Source organism: Ailuropoda melanoleuca, chromosome 15 (assembly GCF_002007445.2).
Source record: "Ailuropoda melanoleuca isolate Jingjing chromosome 15, ASM200744v2, whole genome shotgun sequence".
In the NCBI taxonomy this organism is placed as follows: Eukaryota; Metazoa; Chordata; class Mammalia; order Carnivora; family Ursidae; genus Ailuropoda; species Ailuropoda melanoleuca.
The window spans coordinates 19,824,171-19,837,101 of NC_048232.1; the positions used below are offsets into that span (position 1 = coordinate 19,824,171).

Sequence of the window (12,931 nt, forward strand, 5' to 3'; positions counted from 1 at the left end):
GCTGGTATAATAAACTAATTCTAGTAGATTGGTATAACCCTATCTAAAGATATCCTATTAACAAAACACCAAAACTTCTACAATATCCTTACATATATAAGTGCAAGAATTTTAAATAAATTCTTAATAAATTAAATCCAGCTGTTTATTAAAGCATAGTATTATATGACCAAGTGAAGTTTGCCTTGAAAATACAAAGAGGCCTTGATAATATATTCATCCTCATTAGATCATGAGAAAAATTGCATGATCATGTTGATATATGTTAAAAAAAAAAACAACCCATTGTTAAATTTTCATATCTATCCCTGAGCACAACTGTAATGAATGAGAATGGGAAAACCTGAAGAAAATATAATAATATATGTCTCATATCAATGACTAATACTAAAATTAATGGCCAAACATTAGGTTTTCTTATAATGTGCAAAAAAGTCTGCACTAATCACTATTACTGTAATATATTTCTCTGGAATAGCTAGGTAATACAATCAAGTAAGATATAGAAGTGCGTGGCTGGCTCAGTCAGTAGAGCACGTGACTCTTCATCTCAGGGTTGTGAGTTTGAGCCCCATGCTGGGGGTAGAGATCACTAAAAATAAATAAATAAATTAAAAAAAAAAGGAAAGCTATAAAGAAAGTGGCAAAGTATTTGCAGGCAATAGGACTGTCTATCCTAAAATTCTAGTGAATTAACAAAACTTTATTTGAAATAAGACCAAAATGTAAGGAGGCAAGTTACAAAAATCAGTGCTGTAGCACTTTTCACCTGACAGGCAATGATGAAAAACAAAAAATAACATTCAGTGTTTGTGAGATTGTGAGGAAGTGACCTCTCTTGTATACTACCAGTGGCACTGTATATTGTGATAACCTCTCTGGAGGCCAATTTTAGAGCCATCAAAAGTTCTATAAACATCCATATTCTTTTTTTTTTTTTTTTTAAAGATTTTTATTTTTATTTATTCGACAGAGATAGAGACAGCCAGCGAGAGAGGGAACACAAGCAGGGGGAGTGGGAGAGGAAGAAGCAGGCTCATAGCAGAAGAACCTGATGTGGGGCTCGATCCCGTAACGCCGGGACCACGCCCTGAGCCGAAGGCAGATGCTTAACCGCTGTGCCACCCAGGCGCCCCTAAACATCCATATTCTTAAACCAAGCAGTTCTACTTCTCGGAATACAAGCTAAGAAAACAGAAATAAGTGGAAAGATGGATGAAGGAAAAAAAGACAATCCAGTAAAATAGCAAAAAAGGAAGCAATTTAAATGACAATCAGCAGGACACTCCTTAATTATATGAAGACAACATAAAATATTCTGTAAATGTTTAGAAAAATGAAGTGGCTCTCACTGTCATGAAGAGTAGCTCATGTTTCATAGTGAAGTGAAAAGGACAGGATACTGATTAATACTGTTAAAATTATGTATATTCATGCCTACAGAGGAAGACTAAAGTCTAGACGATATGACAAAATGTTTATAGAAATAATTTTTTATTATGGCTTATGAGAAAAAATTTTTACGTGAGTATATTTTTAAAAGTTTTTTTTCTATGAACATAGTTTTACCAAGAAAGGCCTAATGATAAAAAGTCTCTAGACACATTTGAAGTGTTTTTCATACACACGGTAATAAAACAGCATTAAGTAGTGATAGGAACATATTAGATGAGGAACCAAAATGCCTGGTGTTGTCCCAACTCTACTAGTACTTGTGTCACCTTGAACAAACCTCCCAGCAGCAGTGTATTCAACTCGAAAATGGGGATAAATGGCTGCCTACTGTCTCACCATGCTGTTGTGAAGAACAAGTAAAACAATGAGTATTTAAATGTTTTGAAAAATGTACTATGAAAATGAATGATGGAATAATCAATATTACTTAAAACAGTTAAAAATGTTGGTTTGATCTCTTAACCGATTTTTGCAATATTCTCACGTAGTGAATATATAGTTTATCATCCTGTTTTACGTGTGATATTGTTCAAGGCTGAGACAGAAATGGTGACATGGAATTCAGATCTATCAACCTTTGCCCTAGAAGTCGGGCAAAACTCTATTATAGCAAAACTCTAACCAAGGCAATAGATTAAGCAATTAATTATGTAATTTTTTCTCTGATGGACACCGAATGGTCCTACTACTGTCTTCTCTTTTCTTTAAACAGGCAATCAAGTTGCCTGAATTCTCACTCCAATCATTCATATACTTGGGATAAGAATCTAAAGGCTCCTATTAAAATACAAGGGTGAGAGAGAGAGAGAGAGAGAAACAGATTTTGGTAACACATTTTTATCACCTATTAATATTACTTTGAAAATTGGTTATTAGATTAGCCTGTGACTCATCTAGCAAGAAGAATGGCATAAAGGGCCTATTTCTTTTTAAAATTTAAATATCTTTAAAGGTTTTGAGATTGAGGAAGTGAGGGAGGAGAGGAGGGACCAGAGTATGATGAGGTCAGGCTCAGACCAAGAAAAGTGCTGTAGCAGGAAGCCTGGTTAAGAGGACAGTGAGACAGTCCTTATCATCTTTACAACTCATGTAGGTCTAGTCTAATTCTAAAAGTAATAGCAGTAATATACTTGCCAAAATAATTACTGTATATTTAATTCACTGATAAACCATAAAACTTATCTTCTATTGAATAAGATCCCACTTACATATTTTTGGAACAACTACCATAACACAAATTCCCCCAAGAGTATCTCCTCTCTAGCTATAGCTATATAAAATACAATTGGGAAGTTTATGATTTTCCCTCCTCTTTCTCACTTGCACATGGGGATGCTTATTTAACTACATATCTCTTACCTCTCACTGTGGACTAAGCTAATTATAAAAGTCTGTTTAAATCTATTCACCTGTCTTTTGTTTTGCTGCCTAGCTGGGCCTTTTCCAAGCAGGCAGAAAATTTCCAATCAGTCAGTTATCACAATCAGAATGCAAGAGATTAGTGACCAGGAGAGAAGCAGCATCAGTTTACATCCTTTCAGGCAAGAGAATGATATTACTTCACAAGCAAGAAATCTGAGGCTCCCTGACCTTAATTTAGAAAACCTGCAGTTAATAATCACATTAAAGTTGGTTTTACATGCCAGTTTTTGTTTCCTTTGTTGTTTTTACAATTTGAGTGTCCTTTGTGGTTACCAAAATTATTTGCTGAAAGGCATATATTAACATTTAAAATACTTATTCTATAATAAAATAGGTCTTGTAGTTTTGATATATCAGAGTTAAAATATACTTTAAATTTTTTACAATGGCAATCACATTGCTTGTATTTTCTCCGGAGTAGAGTTTAGCAACTTGTTGATTGTGACCATTAATACACTGAAAACTCCTTTTTTAAATGAGGAAGAAAACGGGTTTTTCATTGTAACCTGTCAGCCCAAATAAAGGACATACAGATCCCACCACGAACCCCCTTTTGCTGCTCCTCCCAGAAGGTCAATTGTTTCTTGAAGGAAAGAGAACTAAACCTGAAGTTAGAAAGTTAGCAAAAATAAAAAAATAAAAAACGGCTCAAAGATCAGATGTGCAAACCAGGAAGAACTGGTACAGGTGATCAGGTCAGGAAGCAGAGGTTCTGATGACAGCAAACGGAACTTGTTTTTCTCGCCATAATTAAATACTTAATGAAAACAAATCTAATTAACGCCATAAGCCAGAAAGAAGTTTAAGTGATCTAAAGCGTGGATAACTTTCACTTAACATTTTACTAAAGGAACTGTATTAGCTGAACCCACTTCAGCTGCTTCAATGTAATTGCGTGTTCACTAAAACAAGTTATCCGTCTTCAGACACCTGCTCCATTTATAGAGTGATTTGTGTGTGTATGCGCATGTGCGTGGGGTTACTGAAATGAAATGTGTAGTCCAGCTATGGAGGTGATGCTCACAGAATGAAAATACAGTGTACATACTGTTCATAGGAGAAAAGTTACAAGGGCATTTCTTGGTGCCAAAGAAATTTAGGTTTACTAAATATTTTCAAGGTACTTTTGCTATTATGAAAATAGAATATTTGGAGGAAAAAAAAATCCCAGAAAGTCATGTTTGCTACTTCCGTGGTAAAAGGAAAAAATATCTATTGCAGACACGGATTCAGTTTCCCTTGGGTAAGTCTAGAAGAAAAACAACTGAAACATATGGGATGAATTTGCGGAAGTTTGAAAAGATATCTTTGCCTATACCAAGACTACACTAAGACTACTATATAATGTATAGGTTTTCTACATCTCTGATACTAACTAGCCATTCTCAAGGCTGTGTTGGTTACATCATGTATATTCTTAGCATATAAACTTTCATCTCTCTTTTAAAAATACAGATAAAAATTTAACCAGATTTTAATGACAAAACTTAAAATATTGCTTCTATTCAATTCCCTATCTGTCTTTGACATTAACTATGAGGTTTCACAGAAATATTATTTAAAAAGTTAAAGGCAGTGCTGCCTTCAAAGGAGACACTAAATTAATGAACTGTTCTTTCCCATTAAAACTAAAACTTTTAGGGGCCTTTAAATCAGTTTGTTTTATAGCTTTCTAAAAATTATTTCAGTAATTTTTGTTAATCATATAGTAATAGTAGTTGTAGAATTAGAGGGTTATAGTACTTAAAACATCAATAACCATGAATATCTTCCATTTGGTCAGATATTTACTGATAAGGCACTATTTATCTTTTACAAACAACCTAAGAACAAGGTTATAAAATGCACATCCCAGTAACATTCTTAGAAGAAGAAAAGGTATCCTTATGGTTCTTTTCCAGTCACCCAAGATAACAGATCTCCTCATGAAACAGCAAAAAAAAAAAGATACAATTTTTTCACATGTTTTTTCACATGATGAGACTTTAACTCTGAAGCCAAAATAATGCAAAACATCATATAAAAATTCAGAAAGTAGTCTTTTAAATGTGATTTTTAAAAGACCTATATGATAGTAAAAACATTCATATCTATAATTTAAAATTCTCAAAGCACTTCCTATCCAAAAAAAAAAAATTGATAGTAATGTTTTGTAAGTTTGTTTATAAATTAAAAAGTGGAAGTTTACTATGAAGAATAACTTACAGCATTTATGTAACAAGCTGGATTTTTTTTGAGGCGTAGTTGTGTTAATCATTTGGTAGGGTTTTAAAACTGTTCATTAACAAAAAAAAGACTCAAGGGTATACTAACAGAATTGAAGAGGACATCTGAATCTTTGCTTTCAGCAACCCCTGAAATATTTTAGGTGTATAGGATTTACTTAAAGTAAATTCAGTAAATAAATGATTTATTTAGTAAAGAATATTTACTATCATTTATGAAAATAAGGCTCATATCGATAAAAATAAAGATTTCTCTGAATTTCAAGTAAACATTTACTATTTAGCACATGTCAGATACTGTGGTAGGTGCTTTTATAAGGTTCTCTGTCCTAAATTTCCTGAATAAAGTGTTAAAAACTTTCCAGGTAAATACTTAGGCCTTTAAATGTTACAGCCAGTCACTCATATATATATATATTTGTTCACGTATATAATTTTTTTTTGGTTAAACAACTTGTCAAAATGGGTGGTAGGTACCATCCCTGAAATAAAAAGACCTAATACGAACATTGCTGATTTAATTAATGCAAACCACCTGATTAAATACCTATAGCAATCTGTACTTCAACGTTAAAAAGATCCAGCTGAAATACAACTTCTCTAATTCTGATCAGTCTGAGAACTATTTTCTCCACAGCTAAAGGGGTCACTTTAAACACAAAAACCAGCACTGTTTTCTGTGATTAGGTTACTGTAGCTTAAGTCTCTAAACACTAGAATTCCTCACGCAGCTGTTAATTGTGGACCCGGGGACTGGCTGACATCTGCTTCTTGCTTATTTCATTAATGGTTCACTTCCAGGTCCTAAAAGGATTGTAGCCTTTCTCCAAAGAGAATGTCGGATGCATCTATGTCTGTCTTCTACATAGTTGGCTTGTTCTGGTTTGTCACTCTCCATACAATGCAAATCTGAGTGAACTCACATCTGTCACCGATCGACCCAATTCGTGTGCAACCTTTTCCCATCGACCTGGGGTCCCTCCTGGGAACTTAACCATACTTCTTGTCAGCTGGCTGAGGTCCTCTTCTGTCCATTCAGGTGCCTGCAAAAATTACAGAAAAAGATAATTTAGAGAATGTTCACTAAAATATTTAATAAGCCTCTGAAACAAACTATTGGCAATTTGCTTTATATACAAACAATACTATTAACATGTATCCAATAGTTTAGATAAAGTTTTGAGTGGCATATTTAACATAAGAATGCAAAGCTCCAGCAGTCTTTTAAATTTTCCTATGTATACCAGATAATGAAGCAGAAATATTGTGAGGCCAGACTTTTGAAGACATTAAAAAAAAAAAAAGAATTCAGTTTTGCATTACGTGAGGAACCGCGCTCAAAACCTATGAAATGCACTGTGCGTCACCCTGCTCTCACAGATGCCTCCCGCAAGGTTACTATAAAAGGTCTTCAAAGTTTGGAGACAAATTATAATTAAACAAAACACCTTATAAGTAAAAATCAAAATGTAAACAAGTAAATGTACTGCTTTAGAATCAGAACTGAAACAAAGAGATACTTTTTGTTCATTCTGTGTAATATTTAACTCTAAAAATCATGTATTTTCAAGAAGTTTAACTTATCAAATGTTAGCATTTTATAAAACTTGGAACAGAAAATCAGAAATGCCTACAACCAAGACTTAAACCATCCAGTGCATGCAAAGCAACACTTCATTTCTGAGAAGGTAAATAGCCTCTAGAAGTCAATCTAATTGTTAATTGAATTTAAAAATACCTTCAAGATTATAAAATCTTTTCTGCAAAAGCAAAAATTCTTAGCAAGCATATTCTCTGCATTTTATTCAGCACTACTACTTGGTCAAACCCAAAGCTGAGTAAAGGAAAAGAAACTATTATAACAAATAACCATGTTACAATAATTTTACATTAGATTTTAGCACTAAACTATTCCCTACCAGAGGCAGCAGCCACTCTGGTATTAAACAATACTCTAGGAGTCAGCAATGGAGGAAGCCCACCTTCTTTAATTAAAAAGAAAGAAAAAAAGAGAGAAGGAAACCTTTGAGACAAATACCTTTTCTAATCACCATTTCCGATAATGAACAGGCATACATCAGGCCTTTTGCATTACAGAACCATCAGCACAGAACAACAGTCAGAGGTGAGTGACCCCAGGGACTATCTCCACAGCTACAGCAAAGCTTCTCCCTGACACTAATCCTCCCTGTCATTCTCCCACTGTGCTCTAACCACACTGACATCCGCCTGCCTCACTGCAAGCTTAACGCGGCCCTTCCTGACTTTTTACTGTCTCCCCCAATCAATGGTTCAAGCGTGCTCTTTTCACCATGTCCAAATGGCAGCTTCACTCATAATCAAAGTGCATTGCCCCTGTTAAAGGGCTTTCCGAAAGGCTCTCCCATTTGCATTCATTTGCAAAGCAAACTACTTTTATTCACTTTGTTCTGCTATCAAGAATGTTCCCTGAAGCAGATAAATTGGCATAAATACAACCTGCCACTTAAGAGTCAGTAAATAATAGCCAATAGTAGGGAGGATTTGATCAATCATTCTTTTTTGTATCCACTAAAAGCTGAAAGCCTCAAACATATTCATCAGTACAACCCGTCCGATACATGCATAAATTCACTTCTATAAAAAGGTAGCCTACATAGGGTATGGTCAGAATTTCTTTGATATTTAATGAATACCAGAAATCTAATGCTCCATATCCGATAATTTGAAAATTTACAGTGAAGGTTTTTTCTTTTTGCTTGTTTGTTTTAACTTTATTTAGGGGAAAAATTATTATTCAGACATTAGAGGGGCATAACTGGACTTCTGAGGAAATACTTTCATTTCTAAAACTGAAACTTTATACCAATTGGCTTCAGAAATGCAAAAGAATTAAGCATTTAAGTTTATGGTAAAAGTCATATCATGGAGAGCATGAGGTTGACACCGCACAGAGATACAGTATTCAAACTACATAGTTTAACAATGCAACTTTACATTAAATCAAGTCATCTTCTCGCTGTATTAACCATCCAAACTTTTGTAGCAAAGTTGTCTAAAATACCAATACTATAAGCCAGTGTTTCACATAGTCAACTAATTCTTTAAAATAATTCCTGTTTTTAAGTGATTGACTTTCCGAATATGCTGCATACATGAATAATGGGCATTAAAAATCAATCAGATTTTAATTCTTTGTTAATGAGTCTTAAAGTACAGCGCCACTTTTTTTCAGGGAAGGAAAAATTTTAAGTATTTGGACTGCTATTCTGAAAAATCATGTATTGCTATGACAATCTTTCCTTTTAGTTTCATAGTTATTTCATGGCTGTGATTTTCATTATTAATATTAAAAAAAACCCTGGATCGATAATAACTAGGCCCATAATCTGCAATCTTTGAAAGAACCCTTTTAGCAATTCATGATTCTCTCTCCTACAGCTGTAAGGCACTTTGGTGAATGTGTAATTCCTCAGCAATAGTTGTGTCTTTAGAAGCAACAGAGCCTACTGTGATCCAGCTACTACAGCAGCCATGAGGGTGGCCATGGTGTGAATGTATTCTCCTTGTTCTAATCTGGAGCCAACTGTAGCTGTGAAAGTCAAATGAATGCATAAGCATACTGCTTTGCCACTTAAAACCATGTGTGTCCAATATTACTGAGACACTGGGCCAAAAATTCATCTCTACAGTAAAGTAATGGAAGACACCACATGGTGTGGGGACAGCTGTTGTGACTACACAAGCTTTCCAATTTTGCATCAGAAAAGCCCCGCTCTGGGAATAAATCTCCATACTGAATAAAAAATAAAAAGTAAGTTTTCAAATTATTCAATATTTTTATGTAATGACCTCAAAAATATATCTACTAAAGTAAGAGCTGATATGAAAATTTAAATTGTGTTCTCAAATCTTATCCCTTTGGGATAGATTTTTGTCATAAAACCACATATGTTCAAAGATTTGATGCCTTTGAAAATCCTTACTGTTCTTGGGGGAGAGGAGTTGGAGGCTGTACGGGAACGCACACTCTATTTTTTGAGTAACCTATACATACCTTCCCCCTCACAGCTGTAGACCATAAAATGTTAATTACTGAGTATCATGCAATTTATTAGGTACTGAAAACTTATGGCCAAATTAGAAGAAATTTTATATGTATTTATTTTCTTTAAAGACAAAAGTTCCATTTCTATCTGATACTGAAACTCCCTAATGAATATTTCTATTGAAATGGCCTACTAATGATCATTATTTTATACGAGTACATAAGTTATGATTTTGGATTCAACAATTTTTAGTAGATTCAGCTTAACTCATAAATTCTCAGAAATTTTATTTAAGAAATAATGTCCTTGCAAATAGCATCACCCACTTAAAATATCAGATCTAATAATGTATACCTAATAATGTGGATGGTATATCTAATAATCTGCTACCTTCCAAATCCATGTTCTATACTTACTGACTTTGTGTTTCAGAATGTATATCTGACGTTCACCTCTACAGTTTTCCTTTCCAATTTAAAAACTGAGCAGTTAAGTGCCCTTGACTATATATATTGATAAATTGTATGTAAAGACAACCAAACAACAAAAGTTAAAAAAATCACTTCAAATGTCTTTTCACTCTTAGCAGGAGAAACGCTTCTTTAAAGAAAATCTTGTAACTTCTCCCAAACTGTTGTTCTAAGGTTGTGACCCACACAAATCACTTCATGTTGTGCCCAGAAAGGTCTCCTCATCTATGAGTTAGCTACCTTCCCAAAAAGGGAGGTCTCCTCTGGACCAGTGACCCTAAAGCGTGGTCCATGTCCTGGTGCCACTCTGTCAACAGTTTGTTACCCGTCTGTGACAAAGTCAGTCCAGAAACTTGAAGTAAGGGTTAGAACCAGCAAATTACAACTGCCACAACAACCAAGTAAGCGAGCAATAAACTCTTCTTCTAAACAGAATATAAGCCAGTGAGATGTCAAACTACCATGGGGGGTCACATTAAATGTGTGCTGCATTCTTGTTAGGCACAATAGGACTACAGATTGGTCAGCAACAGATGGAAATACAAATATTCTAAACTGGGCTGCTTGGGTGGCTCAGTGGGTTGAGTGACTGACTCTTGATTTCAACTCAGGTCATGATCTCATGGGTTGTGAGATCGAGCCCCACATTGGGCTCCATGCCCAGCAGGAAATCTGCTTGAGATTTTTCTCCCTCTCCTCCTACCCCCTCCCCAACTCACGTCTTCTCCAACCCCCCCCTTAACAAACTAAAAATATTTTAAACCTGGTTCTTTACTACAGATAGTTTGAGAAACTTTGCTCAAGGCAATGCATGTAGTTCAAATACTTTTTACTTCCTCTTTGGGGAGCAACAGTAAATAAATCCCCCTGGAGAAGTGGACACAAGGATGTTCGATCCATTCCTTTAGAAAATATTTTATGCCATTAAGTGTTGTGGTGATTTGATACACAGTAAAATACAATACAGCAAGGTTACTCTGAGATAGGAAACAGCACATTGTAAAGGGCTTGAGGTGGGAGCGTGTCTAGGATGTCTGACCAGCATGTCTAGGATGAGATGACCAGGGTGGCTGCAGCAAAGCAAGCAAGGGGACAGGGAGAGGAGATGAGGCCAGAGAAGTGAGAAGGTAAAGTCACATAAGGACTTAGAGGCCACTGCAAGGATTCTGGCTCCTTTATTCTGCATGACACATAAACTATGGAGGGATTTTTTTTTTTTTTTTAAGATTTATTTATTTGAGACACTGGGGGTGGGGGAAGGAGGATCAGAGGGAGAGGGAGAGAAACTCAAGCAGATCCCCCACTGAGTGTGGAGACTGATACGAGGCTTTGATCCCATGTCCCTGAAATCATGACCTGAGCTGAAGGCAGATGCTTCACTGCCTGAGCCACCAAGGTGTCCCTGGAGGGACTTTTTTTTTTTTTTTAAATTGAGGTATAATTACATACAACATCCCATTAGTTTCAGATGTACAACATAATGATTTGATATTTGTATATATAGTTGACCCTTGGTTGAATAACCACCTTGGAACACCTGCACACAAATTTTCTTTAAATAAATCTTTACAGTACTGTAAATGATTTTAATAACATTTGTTCTCTAACTTTACTGTAGGAATATATAATACATACAAAATGTTTTTTAAAAAGATTTTTAAAATTTATTAGAGAGCACACAAGCAAGGGGAGTGGCAGGCAGAGGGAGAGGGAGAAGCAGGCGCCCCGCTGAGCAAAGACCACCTACGTGGGCCAGTTGACTGAGCCACCCAGACGTCCCCAAAATATGTGTTAACTGTTTATATTATCAGTTAGGCTTCTGGGCAATAGTAGGCTATTTGTAGTTGTGGGGGAGTCAAAAGTTATAAGGGGGTTTTCAACTGAGCACAAGGTGGGGAGTGTTGGCACTCCTGACCCCCACCTTGTTCAAGAGTCAACTGTATTAAGAAATGATGTCTAGTTAACATGTCAACATATATAGTGATAGAATTTTGTTTTCTTGTGATGAGAACTTAAAAATTTTTTTTAATTTAAATTCTATTCAGTTAACATACTGTGCAATATTGGTTTCAGGAGTAGAATTCAGTGATTCATCACTTACATACAACACTCAGTGCTAATCATAACAAGTGCCCTCCTTAATACCCATGCCCCATCTAGCCCATCCCCTACGCACCTCCCTCCATCATCCCACAGTTTGTTCTCTATCCTTAAGAGTCTCTTATAGTTTGTTTCCCTCTTTTCTTTTCCCCTCCCATATGTTCCATCTGTTATGTTTCTTACATTCCACATATGAGTGAAATCATTTGGTATTTGTCTTTCTCTGACTTATTTCACTTAGCATAATATACTCTAGCTCCATCCATGTCCTTGCAAATGGTAAGATTTCATTCTTTTTGATGGCTGAGTAATAGTCCATGTGTCTGTGTATATACATATATATGTGTGTATATATACACACACACTCCTTAAAATTTAAAAAACATTTTTTTAAAAGATTTTATTTATTCAGTAGAGAGAGAGAGAGCACGCACAAGCAGCGGGAGAGGGAGAAGCAGACTCCCCGCTGAGCAGGGACCCCCAACTGGGGCTCAATCCCAGGACCCTGGGATCAACACCTGAGCCAAAGGCAGATGCTTAACCAACTGAGTCACCCAGGCACCCCAATATACCACATCTTCTTTTCTTTTTTAAATATTTTATTTGTCAGAGAAAGCATAAGCAGGGGGAGCAGCAGGCAGAGTGAGAAGCAAGCAGAGTTCGGAGAAGCAGGCTCCCCAATGAGCAAGGAACCTGATGTGGGACTCAATCCCAAGACCCGGGGATCATGACCTCAGCGGAACGCAGATGTTCAACCGACTGACCCACTGAAGCATCCCTATACCACATCTTCTTATGGATATTTGCACTCTCTCCAAAGTCTGGCTATCATTAATAATGCTGCTATAAACACTGGGGTGCATGTACCCCTGTGAATCAGTATTTTTGTATCCTTTGGGTAAATACCTAATAGTGTAATTGCCGGATCATAGGGTAGCTCTATTTTTAACTTTTTGAGGAACCTCCATACTGTTTTCCAGAGTGGCTGCACCAGTTCGCATTCTCACCAACAGTGCAAGGGGGTTCCCCTTTCTCCACATTCTCTCCAACACCTGTTGTTTCTTGTATTGTTAATTTTACCCATTCTGACAGGTTTGAGGTGGTATCTGATAAGAACTTTTAAGATTTACTCTTAGCAAATTTCAAATATGCAATACAGTATTAACTACAGTTGTCATGCTGTAAATTATATCCCACGACTTATTTCATAATTAGAGGTTTGTACCTTTTG

General features: G+C 35.8%; 1 protein-coding gene across 1 annotated transcript in view; it reads right to left on the reverse strand.

Annotated features, from left to right (window-relative positions):
- LOC100464386 (dnaJ homolog subfamily C member 1) overlaps positions 1 to 12,931 on the reverse strand; it is a 184,092-nt gene that overhangs the window by 21,493 nt on the left and 149,668 nt on the right. The window contains exon 9 of the mRNA XM_011226930.3: positions 6,026 to 6,145. Within this exon, the coding sequence (XP_011225232.2) occupies positions 6,026 to 6,145 (120 nt within the window). The remainder of the gene's footprint in view (positions 1 to 6,025; positions 6,146 to 12,931) is intronic.